This window comes from Ranitomeya imitator, chromosome 2 (assembly GCF_032444005.1).
Source record: "Ranitomeya imitator isolate aRanImi1 chromosome 2, aRanImi1.pri, whole genome shotgun sequence".
Taxonomy (NCBI): Eukaryota; Metazoa; Chordata; class Amphibia; order Anura; family Dendrobatidae; genus Ranitomeya; species Ranitomeya imitator.
This window is the reverse complement of record NC_091283.1, coordinates 785,992,718-786,009,608: the sequence shown is the minus strand read 5'-3', so window position 1 is coordinate 786,009,608 and position 16,891 is coordinate 785,992,718. Positions and strand designations below refer to the sequence as shown.

At 43.8% G+C, this 16,891-nt stretch overlaps 1 protein-coding gene across 7 annotated transcripts in view; it reads left to right on the top strand.

Moving 5' to 3' along the window:
• The window catches only part of ANK3 (ankyrin 3), an 853,965-nt gene that overhangs the window by 409,285 nt on the left and 427,789 nt on the right, over positions 1-16,891 (top strand). Inside the window, exon 1 of one of the 7 annotated variants that reach the window (XM_069753572.1) lies at positions 8,881-9,009. The exons of the other annotated variants lie outside the window; for them this stretch is intronic. Within the exon in view, the coding sequence (XP_069609673.1) occupies positions 8,896-9,009 (114 nt within the window). The 5' untranslated portion in view covers positions 8,881-8,895. Of the gene's footprint in view, positions 1-8,880; positions 9,010-16,891 lie in introns of those variants that run through there. 7 annotated transcript variants of the gene reach the window in all.

Here is a 16,891-nt window from a genome sequence, read left to right as displayed (position 1 = left end):
CCCATGGAGTCAAAATCATCACTCCACCTGTTGAAAAATTACCCATCCCCAACAGGTACAGTTTCCAAAATGGGGTCACTTGAGGGGGTATTCTGCTCTTCTAGCAATTAGGGGCTGTGTATAGGGAGTATGCAAACTGATCTAGGAAAATGCTTTGCAAAAAGGAAAAAAAAAAGAGCATGAACTGCACATCCCAAAATCATACGTTGATCTAAAGCCGCTAGGCAAAAATTTATATACTGAACATGAGGTTTTCAGTTTAACATTCTGATCAGACTGTATGAAGCCCACTGCCACTTCACGGCAAAACTCGTAGTGGGTCCTATCGCCCTAACGGAGCGGAACCGTGCGGCGACCACCGCCACAGCGGCCACGCACCAGCAGGACGGACAGCCTGTTGCCCCACAGCACCCATGCTGCGAGACTGAGCCCCCATGACTCCAGACCGCTCCGCCCCACCAGCACAAAGCCACAGCAACAATGGCCGCCACACAGCACCAGCACCAAAATGGAAGGAGCATTGAAACTCACCTTCCTCCAGCTCTTCAGTGAGAGCCAAAATGGGCTAGACCCCTTACTTTGCAGTCTCCTGCTAATTAAAATCACCTGTGCCAAATGGGAGGAGTGCTGGCCCAAGAAGAAAGCTAGAACATGCTTTGCAAAAAGGAAAAAAAAAGAGCATGAACCGCACATCCCAAAATCATACGTTGATCTAAAGCCGCTAGGCAAAAATTTATATAACTGAATATGAGGTTTTCAGTTTAACATTCTGATCAGACTGTATGAAGCCCACAGCCACTTCACGGAAAACCTCGTAGTGGGTCCTATCGCCCTAACGGAGCGGAGCCGTGCGGCGACCACCGCCACAGCAGCCACGCACCAGCAGGGCAGACGGCCTGTTGCCCCACAGCACCCATGCTGCGAGACCGTGCCGCCCCACCAGCACAAAGCCACAGCAACAATGGCCGCCACACAGCACCAACACCAAAATGAAAGGAGCATTGAAGCTCACCTTCCTCCAGCTCTTCAGTGAGAGCCAAAATGGGCTAGACCCCTTACTTTGCAGTCTCCTGCTAATTAAAATGACCTGTGCCAAATGGGAGGAGTGCTGGTCCAAGAAGAAGACTAGAACATGCTTTGCAAAAAGGAAAAAAAAAGAGCATGAACCGCACTAGCGGCTTTAGATCAACGTATGATTTTGGGATGTGCGGTTCATGCTCTTTTTTTTTTGTTCTAGGAAAATCTGCGCTCCAAGAGGCAAATAGCTCTCTGTTCCTCCCGAGTCTCTCCATATGGCTAAGTAGTACTATTCAGCCACATATGGGGTATTGCCACATTCAGTAGAAATTGTGGGACAAATTTGGGTGCCATTTTACCCACTTCTTGTGTGAAAATGTAAAATCTGGGGCTAAAACAAAATTTTGGTTGTAAAACTAGTTATTTTTTCTTCACTGCTCAATGGTATAAAATTCTGTGACATACCCGTGGTGTCAGTGTGATCACTGTACCCCTAGATGAATTCATTGAGAGGTGTAGTTTGTAAAATGGGGTCATAGAGGAGGATTCTGCTGTAATGGCACATCATGGGCTCTCCCAATGGGTCATGGCACCTGCAAACCATAACAGTAAAATCTGGAACTCCTTGCCTTCTGAGCTTTGCACTGTGCCTGAAAAATATTTCCAGATTACATGTAGGGTATTGGCGCACTTAGGAAAAAAATGGACCTCAGTTTGTTGTAAAAACAAATTCCTATTAGCCCTTAGAAAAAATTAAATATTGGGGCTAAAACAACATTTTAGTGGTAAAAATGTAATTTATTCTTTCTTCACTGCCCAGTGGTATAAAATTCTGAGAGGCACATGTGGTGTCAATATGACCATCGCACCTCTAGATGAATTCATTGGGGAGTGTAGTTTGTAAAATGAGTTCACATATAGGGGGATTCTGCTGTTCTGGCACCTCAGGGACTCGGCACCTTCAAACCATTCTAGCAAAATCTGAACTCCAATATGGCGCCTCTTTCCTTCTGAGATTTCCACTGCCTCAGAAGTAGTATTCCCCCACATATAGGGTATCGGCGTACTGAGGAGAAATTGCACAACAAATTGTATGGTGAAATTTTTCCTCTTACCCTTATAATAATGCAAAATTTGGGGCTAAAATAAAAAATTTTGTGAGGAAAATGGGATTTTATTATTTTCACTGCTCAACGTTATAAACTTCTGTGAAGCACCTGTGGGTTCAATGTGCTCACCACGCATCTAAATACATTCCTTGAGGGGTCTAGTTTCCTAAATGGGGTCACTTGTGGGGGGTTTCCAAATGGGACATGACGTCTGCTAATGATTCCTGGAAATTTTACATTCAAATAGTCAAATGACGCTTCTTCCCTTCTGAGCTCTGCCATTCACCCAAACAGTAGTTTTCTCCCTCATTTTGGGTATCAGCGTACTCAGGTGAAATTGCACAACAACATGGTGCAATTTCTCCTGTTAGCTTTATGAAAGTGCAATATTTTGTGCTAAAGACATATTTGTGGGGAAAATTTGATGTTTATTTTTATGGCTCAACGTTATAAACTTCTGTGAAGCACCTGAGGGTTCAATGTGCTCACCACACATCTAGAACAGTTCCCTGAGGGGTCTAGTTTCCAAAATGGTGTAACTTGTGGGGGATTTTCACTGTTTAGGCACATCGGGGGATCTCCAAACGCGACATAGTGTCCGCCAATTGTTTCAGGAAATTTTACATACAAAAAGTCAATTAGCGCTCTTTCCCTTCCGAGAGGTAATGTGCGGCCAAACAGTGACTTTCTCCCTCATTTGGTGTATAGGCATGCTCAGGAGAAATTACACAACAAAATTTGGGGTCTATTTTTCTGTTACCCTTTTCAAAATAAAAAAATTTGGATCTGAAGTAAATTTTTTGTGATAAAAAGTGAAATGCTCATTTTTTTCTACATTACAAAAATTCCTGTGAAGCACCTTAAGGTGCTTAAAACCACATTCAAGAAGTTTATTAACCCTTCAGGTGCTTCACAGGAATTAATGGAACGTCAAAGGAAAAAATTAACATCTAACCTTTTTTTCACAAGAATTTTACTTTAGATCACAATCTATTTTTCACAAGGGTAACAGGAGAAAATGGACCCCAAAAAATTGTTGTGCAATTTCTACTGAGTACGCCAATACCCCATATGTGGAGGAAAACTATTGTCTGGGTGCACGGCAGGGCTCAGAAGGGAAGGAGCACCGTTTGACTTTTTGAACACAAAATTGGCTGGAATCAAGAGCGGACGCCATGTTCCGTTTGAAAAGCCCCTGATGTGCCTAGGCAGTGAAAAAGCCCCACAAGTGACCCCATTTTCAAAACTACACCCCTCAAGGAACTTATCTAGATGTGTATTGAGCACCTTGAACCCCCAGGTGCTTGACAGAAGTTTATTACGTTGAACCGTGAAAATAAAAAATCTGATTTTTTTTCCACAAAACGTACAGTATCTTTTTGCCCTAAATTTTTTCTTTTCACAAGGGTAACATGAGAAAATGGAACACAAAATTAGCAAAATGTGCAATTTTAACGGTAGTACGCAGATACCCCATATGAGGGGGAAAACTGCTTTTTGGCCTCACAGTAGGGCTCAGAAAAGGAGTGACATTTTGGAATGCAGACTTTGATAGAATGGTCTGCGAGTGTCATGTCGCATTTAGAGAGCCCCTAATGTGCCTAAACAGTGGAAACCCCCCACAAGTGACCCTGTTTTGGAAACTAGATCCCTTCTCAAGTTACCCTATTTTGGAAATTATACCTCTTTGGGAATTTATCTACAGGTATAGATGTAATGTATTACAACTGTCAGTCTGCTCTCACACAAGCTAACACTAACAAGCTTGCTAGAGCCTGATGACCCAGATGTCGTGTCAGTAATCGGGCCCCAGAGATTAATTCATCGTAGGGGTGCCGATCGGAGGTCATTGAGGGCTTCCTCTTCCTACCTTCTAAATGCTGTGATCGGTATCGATCACAGCATTTAGTGGGTGAAGCTGCCAGGAATGGTGCAGGCACCACTCCTGGCAGTGCATGTGGGTGTCAGCTATTATATTAGCTGACCACATGGCGGCAATCGCGCGTGCACAACTTCTGTGCTCGCAGAATCTCTTGGACGTACCCAATACTTCCAAGGTTTGGAGGCATCTCCCAATCAGGTCATACTGAGTACGTCCAAGATTGGGATGGGATTAATACATGGCTTCTTTTCTTGTGTGATAAAGCTTCAGAGGGGTTGTCCAGGTTTTTCACAAAAGTCTGTAGTCACTATATGTGAGGATTTTCCAGTAACGGACCCGACCGGAGATCGGACAGTCAAGTGACCAGAAGTGTGCGATATGTAGTCGGAATGTGGTCTGGAGTATGGAGTATGCTTATATGCTTGCTTATAGCATAATTGCGGTGACATGAGTGCCTGCTCCCGGTGCCGGCACCAGAGAATCCTTAAATTTTACATTGAGGAACATTTTTCTGAAATTGTTCCACAAATTTTAGATGCAGTTGTTCACAGATTGATGAACCTCTGACCATCTTTGCTTCTGAGAAACTTAGCCGCTAACATGCTCTTTTTACATGCAGTCAAGTGACTTAGTTGAAAATTTACCATCCAGATATTTTTTCATTTGTAACACTTACTTTTCCAGGCTTTTGTTAAGTCTGTCCTAACTTTTTGAGACGAGTTGCTGCCATCAATTTCTAAATCCGTTATCTTTTTAAAATGAAATTTCTAATTTCCACCTTCTGGTCTGTGTTTTATGTTCTATTCTGAATAAAACATGGTTACAAAAGATTTCCAAATCACTTAATTCTTGCTTTCTTTAAATTTTACACAGTGTCCCAACTTTTTTGGAATTGTGGATGTAGATTTTCATAATCTGATGAACCAGGGAACAATCACGGCATGTAATAGCCCTTGTTGCCTCTCTCCATTTTTGGAAACAAGCATAACGGAGGCCAGCTACAATACAATATATAATAAATCAATACTGCACGCACTTTAAAAAGGGTAGTGAAGTCAACTAGATATTGGAGGCTTCTGAGAAATTGGCCATTATGCCAGTGCTTTAGTCTTACATCCTACCTATATATGTAGCATGGAATATATATGTAGGCACTGTGCCCCCTATGAATATTTAACTAGTCATTGTGCCTCTATTATTACATTAAAATAGGTAACTGACACTGTGCCCATGTGTGTAAAATTAGTTATTGGGCCCCCTAACTATAAATGTAGCCATTTTACCTCTTGAATATAAAGTTACCACTCTGCCTCTTGAAAATAATTGAAGCCACCACTGTGCTCCTCTAAATTTGAAGGAATCCACCACTGCCCCTGAATATAAAAGGCACCACCAATGTGCTCTCTTGAGACCTGAATAAACGTGTAGGCACCAATATGCACCCTAAAAATATATGAAGCAATCACTGTGCCTCCTTAGTACATATGTAATCACAACTGTGACCCCTAAATATACAGTAAGCCCCCACTGCGCTCCAATATAGATGAAGACACCACTGATCCCCTGTATATAAATTAAGCAATCAATATGCCTCCTAAATAATTAGCATATACTTCATCATCCGTACCTTGTTCTTTAATGAAACCATACCCTTTCATATGGTTAATGTCAACCACACACCCCTCAGTACACTGCTCCTCAGTTGGGCCCACTTCGGTCAACCTGCATCCTCTCTTTGACCTACGTTGGGGAGCTCTGGGATCGGGGGGTCCCAGCGTCCACTATCCAAGCTGAAGACAGCGGCAGGGAAAGGGGGGCAGGCAGGGGAATATCCTCCTCCTCTTCAGCCACTTGGGGTGATTTGGATGGCCCAGGGGGAGTACACTGACTTTCAGAGTGGTACATATTCTAAAGCTGGCATTAGTGATGAGCGAATACACTCGTTACTCGAGATTTATCAAGCACGCTCGGGTGTCCTCCGAGTATTTTTTAGTGCTGGGAGATTTAGTTTTCATTGCCGCAGCTGAATGACTTACATCTGTTAGCCAGCATAAGTACATGTGGGAGTTGCGTGGTTGCTAGGGAATCCCCACATGTGATCAAGCTGGCTAACAGATGTAAATCATTCAGCTGAGGTGATGAAAACTAAATCTCCGAGCACTAAAAAATACTCGGAGGACCCCCACGCGTGCTCAGGAATTCTCGGATAACTAGTATATTTGCTCATCACTAGCTGGCATCTTTTCTTCCTCATTCATCCGGCTCCAATACACAAGCCGAACCTCGTGCTGGATAAGTCCCACTTCTGGATGTGGTATGGCCTCCCAGTAAACCGTGATGACCAGTGAAGAATCTTTTTCTTTGGCCCCGTAGGGAATCTTTCAGGCGGCGACCCCTGGGGTGGTGAGGTATATCATCTTCTTATCCGGAAGACAGTCCATCGCCTCGGCCTCTTGGGAATTAAGACTAGCGCAACTCATTTTCAGGATCTCTCAACATCTCTTCTCTGTCCACTTTCACTCCTCTCGACTCCACCTTAAAACGAGCCCCCTGATCTCATCGTCTCTTACCAGGTGAGGCGTATCTCTTCCTGGGTTGCACCTTCTTCTGTGCCACCACACCTTTTCTGGGATGGATCCTGGATCCAAAACACCTCTTGTAGGCTGTTTTTCCAGTGGGCTGGGCACACGATTTTCGCGCCATTGGACACTAACCACTCCCACGATGGTATGGGTCTCCCTTCTTCGGACCCCCCGTAGTTGCCATCTTGAGTCTCATGATGCTGTCCGCTATCTTGGGAATCGAGCCACCATCTGCCATTTTGGAGTTCAAGTTACTGTATGCCATCTTTATCGTCTTTAAGGTAGTTAATGCTTTACTTGATTGTTTCTTCTTTTTCTTCATTTTTCCAGGGCCTGACCCTGCTCGCAGCTCCACATGAAGGGTGGCACAGGGCCGGCGGTTTGCTGTGGGCCAACACTGATTACTGGTTGCCCTGAAACCCCTCTTCTAAACAGGTGTCAGTTATGAGAGTGTGGTGCGGTGGAGTTTCTTCTTTACTCACTGTTCCTTCTACCTTGTACCTTCTACCTCCCCATCCATGGGATCGGATCCACTCTGTAGCTTCAGACAAGACAGGAGAACTTGGGTCTGGGATAGCAGGTTCAGCTTTACTGTGCAATTTGGTTACACACAGCTGCAGCATACATAAGACATAGTCCCATTTTAGTGATGTTTCCTCTGTTTCCTGGTCTGTCAGTCTTTGTCTCCTTACTGCTCGACTTGTCCCCAGCCCAGCTGCTCTTGTTGACCCTAGGGACCCTCCTCCCGGCATAACAGCTTCCCAGAGAGCCACCATCCTTCCCTTTCTCTGGCATCTTCCTCACAAAGGTGAACAGGGGTATGGCACTCAATACCTCTTTCTCAAGCCCAAGACTGCAGGGGCGACCAGTCGAAACTTCAACTGTGCTCTCATGCGGTGGGTAAGCTTGACCTGACAACACCTGTTTGGCTCTGCTGCATCTGAATCTTCTAGCACCTGTTACTGCTGCCTTGTCCAGCTTACTTCCACTCTCCCTAGACTCTCTCTTTGAGCTTGCACTTGACTGAGTTCTAGACTCTATCTCGCTGTAACCCGGAAACCTTTTCTTATAAAATTGGTCTCACCCCTCCCAAACTGTTGGCTAATCCCAACTCTATTAACTATCTAATCCCTATTGTAGTGTAAGCTTTATTCCTGTACTTAGTGTGGTCCTCCTAGTGGACAGACCTCCCGCATTCCCGGGGACGGCCTTAGGCATAGCCTATAGGTGAACTGAATACATACCGGCCATATGAATATAGTAAAACCCCTTTTTATCACACAAATATTCACAGATCAACATCACTACATCAAACTCCAAACAACATCATAAGAACTCCCCTGTTGCCACAGCGTCTTCATGAACCCAGCCTACCCCCTACATGACACCGCCAGAAAAATGACATCATTGCACAGGTTGTGTCATAGAAAAGGCGCTGAGCAGCAGGACAGGGAGCCGATCATGGCTTCTTGCAACACCGATACCTTATTATATAGAGTAGTGGTTCTGCCAGAAGCCATAACTGCTCCGTGTTGCTGTTCTGTGCTGCAATAAAAAAAAAAAAAAGATGTCTATCCCAATGGAGACCGCGAAATGGCCAGAGATGAGGGCTCTGCATCTTGGGTCCAGACACCTACACAAGGATGCATTAGCTGTTTTTACTTTAAGCTAAGGGAAGCAGATGGTGATTCCGGGACGTTGCATTTGCAGCTCTACATGAGGGTTGCCAAGCCTTATCTCTAATTTTTTTCTGGCAGCCAATGCAGAAATCACAGACAGCCAACGTATATGTCTCTAATATACTGTCCTGAGCACATTAGCTGCAGTTTAAATGAGTAGTAAAATAATAAGAATTATCTGCTCAGGTACCTTTAGCTTCCAAAAACATCACAGGCATGAATTTTTTCATAGACCCTGGAAAAAAAGTTGTCAATTGTCCATGAATTTTATGACGATTGGTTTCCGTGCAGCACATTAGTGTTCCTCTGCATAGAGCACCATTAGGAGCAATCCCCCCTTACTGGGATCACATAGGCACTTCCAGCTGGTAGTAGGGGGATACTGCAGTCGTCCTGCACACTGATTCAGCTGTCTTTGGGAATGCACCAGGTACAGGGAAGTACAAGACGGGATATAAGCTCTGGATATTTACACAGCTCCTCATCCTCATCCTCATCCTTAGACTTTTAGCTCTGTCTTTCTATTTGTTGTATTGGAGTATTTCTTGTCAAGCTGGATAGAAGGTGCATAAGGGTAGAGCATCTTTTTCAAGGGACGGTTGCTACATGGGATATTCTTTCTCATAATGGCTCACGCAGCATCCCACTTAAAGAAGAACAGGGATCTTGAAATTAATGCAGAAGAGGATGCTAAGGAGAAAAAGAAGCACAGGAAACGCTCCAGGGATCGTAAGAAAAAGGTATAATTTCTGCATATGACAGATATATGGCTTTTATATATTTTTGTTGCTTTCACATTTGTCAATCCAGCCTTACCCAGGCATGAAAACAAGAAGGTTTCCCACTGTCCTAGACAACTGCAGAGATGGTGCAGGACGTGTGTGCATCCCCTTTCTGTGGCATAGTTTCTGTCCCCATAGCTTGCACTGCTGGGGAAAGCCATGGACAGGTTTACATTTCTCCTGCAGCAGCCACTGCAAAGGAAATGTAGCATTTTGCATGATGGCCATTGAAATGAATGGCGCGCCGAGTCCTCATGATGACCTTCTTTATGATGTGTAATAGTGCATATGAAAAAGTCATTGTCGTGTGATAACCTCTTATTACATAATCATTCATTCTGCTCTATTTGTATAAAATGGATACACTGAAGTATCCCGGGGTGGACACACCATGCAGCTGCCGAGGGGTCCCCGAAGGCCCCGTCCCCACCCCCCCACCACCACAAAAAAAAAAATAGTAATGTCTTTAAGTTGAATCAGTTGTGAGTGTATATATTTTAGAGAACAATTAACTGGGATGGTTTATGGCGACCACTGTTTCACTTGGAAATAATTTTTTCTATAAACCGATGAATGCTGCCTGTTCAAGGGTCCTTTATGCTGGTGATATAAAATCACAAATTTGTCTAGTAGTTAGCTGTCAGTAAAGCTGCTGTGACATCACAAATGTGTTTTATCTGGTAAGCGGCTGTGACATCACGAATGTGTTTTATCTGGAAAACCGCTGTGACATCACGAATGTGTTTTATCTGGTACGCTGCTGTGACATCACAGATGTAACATAGTAACATAGTTCTTAAGGTTGAAGGAAGACTTTAAGTCCATCTAGTTCAACCCATAGCCTAACCTAACATGCCCTAACATGTTGATCCAGAGGAAGGCATAAAACCCCATGTGGCAAATAGTAAGCTTCACTTTGGGGAAAAAAATTCCTTCCCGACTCCACATACGGCAATCAGACTAGTTCCCTGGATCAACGCCCTATCAAGGAATCTAATACAAAACCTGTAACATTATACTTTTCAAGAAAGGCATCCAGTCCCCTCTTAAATTTAAGTAATGAATCACTCATTACAACATCATACGGCAGAGAGTTCCATAGTCTCACTGCTCTTACAGTAAAGAATCTGCGTCTGTCATTATGCTTAAACCTTTTTTCCTCCAGATGTAGAGGATGCCCCCTTGTCCCTGTCTCAGGTCTATGATTAAAAAGATCATCAGAAAGGTCTTTGTACTGTCCCCTCATATATTTATACATTAACATAAGATCACCCCTTAGTCTTCATTTTTCCAAACTAAATAGCCCCAAGTGTAATAACCTATCTTGGTATTGCAGACCCCCCAGTCCTCCAATAACCTTGGTCGCTCTTCTCTGCACTCGCTCCAGTTCAGCTATGTCTTTCTTATACACCGGAGACCAGAACTGTGCACAGTATTCTAAGTGTGTTCGCACTAGTGACTTGTATAGAGGTAAAATGATGTTCTCCTCATGAGCATCTATGCCTCTTTTAATGCATCCCATTATTTTATTTGCCTTTGTAGCAGCTGCCTGACACTGGCCCCTAAATATGAGTTTGTCATCCACCCATACACCCAGGTCTTTTTCATTGACGGTTTTGCCCAGAGTTTAAGAATTAAGCACATAGTTATACATCTTATTACTTCTACCCAAGTGCATGACCTTACATTTATCCCCATTAAAGCTCATTTGCCATTTATCAGCCCAAGCTTCTAGTTTACATAAATCATCCTGTAATATAAAATTGTTCTCCTCTGTATTGATTACCCTGCAGAGTTTAGTGTCATCTGCAAATATTGAAATTCTACTCTGTATGCCCCCTACAAGGTCATTAATAAATATGTTAAAAAGAAGAGGGCCCAATACTGACCCCTGTGGTACCCCACTGCTGACCGTGACCCAGTGCAAGTGTGCTCCATTAATAACCACCCTTTGTTTCCTATCCCTGAGCCAGTTCTTAACCCAGTTACACATATTTTCCCCTATCCCCATTATTCTCATTTTATGTATCAACCTTTTGTGTGGCACCGTATCAAAAGCTTTTGAAAAGTCCATATACACTACATCCACTGGGTTCCCTTGGTCCAGTCCGGAACTTACCTCTTCATAGAAGCTGATCAGATTAGTCTGACATGAACGGTCCCTAGTAAACCAGTGCTGATACTGGGTCATGAGGTTATTCCTCTTCAGATACTCCAGTATAGCGTCCCTTAGAATGCCCTCCAGGATTTTACCCACAGTAGAGGTTAAGCTTACTGGCCTATAATTTCCGAGTTCAGTTTTTGTCCCCTTTTTGAATATTGGCACCACATTTGCTATACGCCAGTCCTGTGGTACAGACCCTGTTATTATGGAGTCTTTAAAGATTAAAAATAATGGTCTATCAATGACTGTACTTAGTTCCTGCAGTATTCGAGGGTGGATCCCATCCGGGCCCGGAGATTTGTCAATTTTGATCTCAAGTGCTGCTATTTAACCATTAAATGATGTTGACAAAAACTGACATTGGCATTTAAATGGAATAGTATATGTGTGCACTGGCTCCAATTGGCCCCTGTGACATGATGGTAGAGGTCTGCTCAAGACCCACATGGCTGTCATTTTGGAACTCCTGTGAAACCTAGCCACAAGGCACGATCTTTATGACTATACACTGCAATACTGTGGTATAAGAGTATGTAGAACAAGCGATCAAAGGATTGTAGGTTGAAGACTAAAAAATTTTTAAAAAAAGTTTAAAAAGTAAAAGAAATCAAATCACTCCCCTGTTCCCAGTTTAACCCCTTCATGACCAGGGGATTTTTCGTTTTTCTGTGTTCGTTTTTCGCTCCCCTCCTTCCCAGAGCCATAACTTTTTTATTTTTCCGTCAATTTGGCCATATGAGGGCTTATTTTTTGCGGGACGAGTTGTACTTTTGAACGACATCATTGGTTTTAGCATGTCGTGTACTAGAAAACGGGAAAAAAATTCCAAGTGCGGTGAAATTGCAAAAAAAGTGCAATCCCACATTGGTTTTTTGTTTGGCTTTTTTGCTAGGTTCACTAAATGCTAAAACTGACCTGCCATTATGATTCTTCAGGTCAGTACGAGTTCATAGACACCTAACATGACTAGGTTATTTTTTATCTAAGTGGTGAAAAAAAATTCCAAACTTTGCTAAAAAAAAAAAAAAAAAATTGCGCCATTTTCCGATACTCGTAGCGTCTCCATTTTTCATGATCTGGGGTCAGTTGAGGGCTTATTTTTTGCGTGCCGAGATGACGTTTTTAATGATAGCATTTTGGTGCAGATACGTTCTTTTGATCGCCCGTTATTGCATTTTAATGCAATGTCGCGGCGACCAAAAAAACGTAATTCTGGCGTTTCGAATTTTTTTCCCGCTATGCTGTTTAGCGATCAGGTTAATACTTTTTTTTAATTGATAGATCGGGCGATTCTGAGCGCGGCGATACCAAATATGCGTAGATTTGATATTTTTTTTATTGATTTATTTTGATTGGGGCGAAAGGGGGGTGATTTAAACTTTTATGTTTTTTTTATTTTTTTCACATTTTTTTAAACTTTTTTTCTTAACTTTTGCCATGCTTCAATAGCCTCCATGGGAGGCTAGAAGCTGGCACAGCACGATCGGCTCTGCTACATAGCAGCGATCTGCTGATCGCTGCTATGTAGCAGAAATGGAGGTGTGCTGTGAGCGCCGTCCACAGGGTGGCGCTCACAGCCACCGCTCATCAGTAACCATAGAGGTCTCTGGGACCTCTATGGCTACAATATACAAGCATCGCCGACCCCCGATCATGTGACGGGGGTCGGCGATGACGTCATTTCCGGCCGCCCGGCCGGAAGCGGTAGTTAAATGCCGCTGTCTGCGTTTGACAGCGGCATTTAACTAGTTAATAGGTGCGGGCAGATCGCGATTCTGCCCGCACCTATTGCGGGCACATGTCAGCTGTTCAAAACAGCTGACATGTCCCGGCTTTGATGCGGGCTCACCGCGGAGCCCTGCATCAAAGCAGGGGAGCCGGCATCGGACGGTATAGTACGTCCGAAGCCGGTAAGGGGTTAAAAATAAAGAAATAAAAAAATACATCTGCTATAGTTGCGCCTGTAAAAGTCTAATCTATCAAAATGCAAAAGTAATTAACCGGTACAGTAAACACCATAAAGAGTGAAGAAAAAAGAAATGCCAGAGTTGCTGTTTCTCAGTTGCTCATGTCTTATAAAATATGCAATAAATGTGATGAAAATGCCTTATGGTTCCAAAAATTGTATCAATAAAAGTATCAGCTTGTGACACAAAAAAGCCAAGCACAGCTACATTGCTGGAAAATAAAAAAAAGGTATGGATTTTTAATATATATATACAGTATATATTATAAAAAAAATTTTTTACAAAAATCTGAATTTTTTGTTTTACCAATGAAATAATTAAAAAATGCAAATTTTGTATCTTTATATTTGTAACAAACTGTAACCATAGAATGAAGGCCGTAAAAATTAAACCCCAAAACAATGGCAGAATAGTTTTTTTCATCATTTCAACCCACTTGGATATTTCCCCCATTTTTCAGCACATTATATATCAAATTGAATGGTGTAATTCCAAACTGCAACTTGTCAAACAAAAAGACAAGCCAACAACCATGGCTAGGCTTTCAGAGATATAAAAAAAGATATAGTTCTTGGAAGAAGGGGTTGAAAAAAAAAAAAAGCTGAAGGGGTTAAGGATTCACTTTTGCGCTTTTCTTTTTTCTTTCCCTTCTTCCAACAACATTTTTTTCACTTCAGCATAACCATATGAAGGCTTGTTTTTGCTAAAGTTGTAGTTTTGAAAGACCCCATTCATTTTACCATATAATTAACTTAAAAAACTGTAACCAAATTCAAAATCAGATGAAATAGTTAAAAAAAAAAAAAAACAACTCAATTTCACAATTGTTTTTTTGGATTTTGTTTTTCTGTTTATTGTCCAATAAAAATGCAGTGGCAACATGATTCTTCAGGTTAGCGTGACTACAGCGATGGCAAAATTCTATTGTTTTTATGATTTTAGTGGCTTAACCCTTAGAGACCGCCGATACGCCTTTTAACGGCGGCCGCTAAGGGTACTTAAACCACAGCGCCGTTAATTAACGGCGCTGTGGAAAAAGTGAATAGCGCCCCCCAGAGTCGGATTTTCTCCGGGGTCTCGGCTGCCGGGGGTAGCCAAGACCCCAGAGAACATGATTCGGGGGGTTTTTTACCCACCCCGCATTTGCGATCACCGGTAATTAACCGTTTACCGGCGATCACAAAAAAAAAAAAAAAACGAGATCTCTTTTTAATTAATTTCTCTGTCCTCCGATGTGATCGCACATCAGAGGACAGAGAAAAGGGGTCCCAGGTAGCCCCCAAATACTCACCTATCTCCCCCGGTGCTCCTCGTGGCTCCCGGTGGGCGCCGCCATCTTCAAAATGGCGGGTGCATGCGCAGTGCGCCCGCCGGCCGGCCCCGCGAGAATCTTTGGGGTCTCGGCTGCCGGGGGTAGCCGAGACCCCAAAGAGCATGATCGGGGTCGGTTTTACTGACCCCTGTTTTGCGATCGCCGGTGATTAACTGTTTACCGGCGACCGCAAAAAAAAAAAAAAAGTAAAGTGTAATCCTCTGTCTTCTGATGTGATCGCACATCAGAGGACAGAGAAATAGGGGGATTCGGGGACCCTGTCATACTCTCCTGTGTCCCTGGATCCTCCTGCTGCTCCTCCTGGCCGCCGGCAAAAGAAAATGGCGGGCGCATGCGCAGTGCGCCCGCCATCTGTCTCCATCTGCTGGCCGGCAGGAGAACAGCAGTTGGGGCTAAAATTAGGGTTAGGGCTAGGGTTAGGGCTAGGGTTAGGGTTAGGGCTAGGGCTAGGGTTAGGGCTAGGGTTAGGGTTAGGGCTAGGGTTAGGGCTAGGGTTAGGGCTATAGGGTTAGGGCTAGGGTTAGGGCTAGGGTTAGGGTTAGGGCTAGGGTTAGGGCTAGGGTTAGGGCTAGGGTTAGGGTTAGGGCTAGGGTTAGGGCTAGGGTTAGGGCTAGGGTTAGGGTTAGGGTTAGGGCTAGGGTTGGGGCAAAATGTAGGGTTAGGGTTGGGGCTAAATTTAGGGTTAGGGTTGGGGCTAAATTTAGGGTTAGGCTTCTTTCACACTTACGTCGGTACGGGGCCGTCGCAATGCGTCGGCCCGACATACCGACGCACGTTGTGAAAATTGTGCACAACATGGGCAGCGGCTGTAGTTTTTCAACGCATCCGCTGCCCAATCTATGTCCTGAGGAGGAGGGGGCGAAGTTACGGCCACGTATGCGCGGTCAGAAATGGCGGATGCGACGTACAAAAAAACGTTTCATTGAAAGTTTTTTTTGTGCCAACGGTCCGCCAAAACACAACTGATCCAGTGCACGACGGACGCGACGTGTGGCCATCCGTCACGATCCGTCGGCAATACAAGTCTATGGGAAAAAAACGCATCCTGCGGGCACATTTGCAGAATCCGTTTCTTGTCCAAAACGACGGATTGCGACGGATGCCAAACGATGCAAGTGTGAAAGTAGCCATAGGGCTAGGGTTAGGGTTGGGGCTAAAGTTAGGGCTTGGGTTGGGGCTAAAGTTAGGGTTAGAGTTGGGATTAGGGTTAGGGTTTGGATTAGGGTTGGTATTAGGGTTAGGGTTGGAATTAGGGTTATGGTTGGGATTAGGGTTAGGTTTGGGATTAGGGTTAAGGTTAGGGTTGTGATTAGGGGTGTATTGGGATTAGGGTTAGGTTTGAGGTTAGGGTTGAGATTAGGATTAGGGGTGTGTTGGATTTAGGGTTTTGATTAGGGTTATGGTTAGGGTTGACACTAGGGTTGTTTTGGGGTAAGGGTTGTGATTATGGTTAGGGTTAGTGATTAGGATTATGGATCAGGTTGAGATTAGGGTTAGGGGTATGTTGGGGTTAGGGTTGGAGCTAGAATTGGGGGGTTTCCACTGTTTAGGTACATCAGGGGGTCTCCAAACACGACAGCCAATTTTGCGCTCAAAAAGTCAAATGGTGCTCCCTCCCTTCTGAGCTCTGCCGTGCGCCCAAACAGTGGGTTACCCCCACATATGGGGCATCAGCGTACTCGGGATAAATTGGACAACAACTTCTGGCATCCAATTTCTCCTGTTACCCTTGTGAAAATAAAAACTTGGGGGCTACAAAATCTTTTTTGTGGAAAAATATAAAAATATATATATATTTTTTTTATGACTCTGCATTCTAAACTTCTGCGAAGCACTTGGGCATTCAAAGTTCTCACCACACATCTAGATAAGTTCCTTGGGGGGTCTAGTTTCCAAAACGGGGTCACTTGTGGGGGGTTACTACTGTTTAGGTACATCAGGGGCTCTGCAAACGCAACATAATGCCCACAGACCATTCTATCTAAGTCTGCATTCCAAAACAGCGCTCCTTCCCTTCCGAGCTCTGCCGTGCACCCAAACAGTGATTTACCCCCACATATGGGGCATCAGCATACTCAGGATAAATTGGACAACAACTTTAGTGGTCCAATTTCTCCTGTTACCCTTGTGAAAATAAAAACTTGGGGGCTACAATAACTTTTTTGTGAAAAAAAAATATTTTTTATTTTCACGACTCTGCATTCTAAACTTCTGTGAAGCACTTGGGCATTCAAAGTTCTCACCACACATCTAGATAAGTTCCTTGGGGGGTCTAGTTTCCAAAATGGGGTCACTTGTGGGGGGTTACTACAGTTTAGGTACATCAGGGGCTCTGCAATCGCAACATAATACCCACAGACCATTCTATCAAAGTCT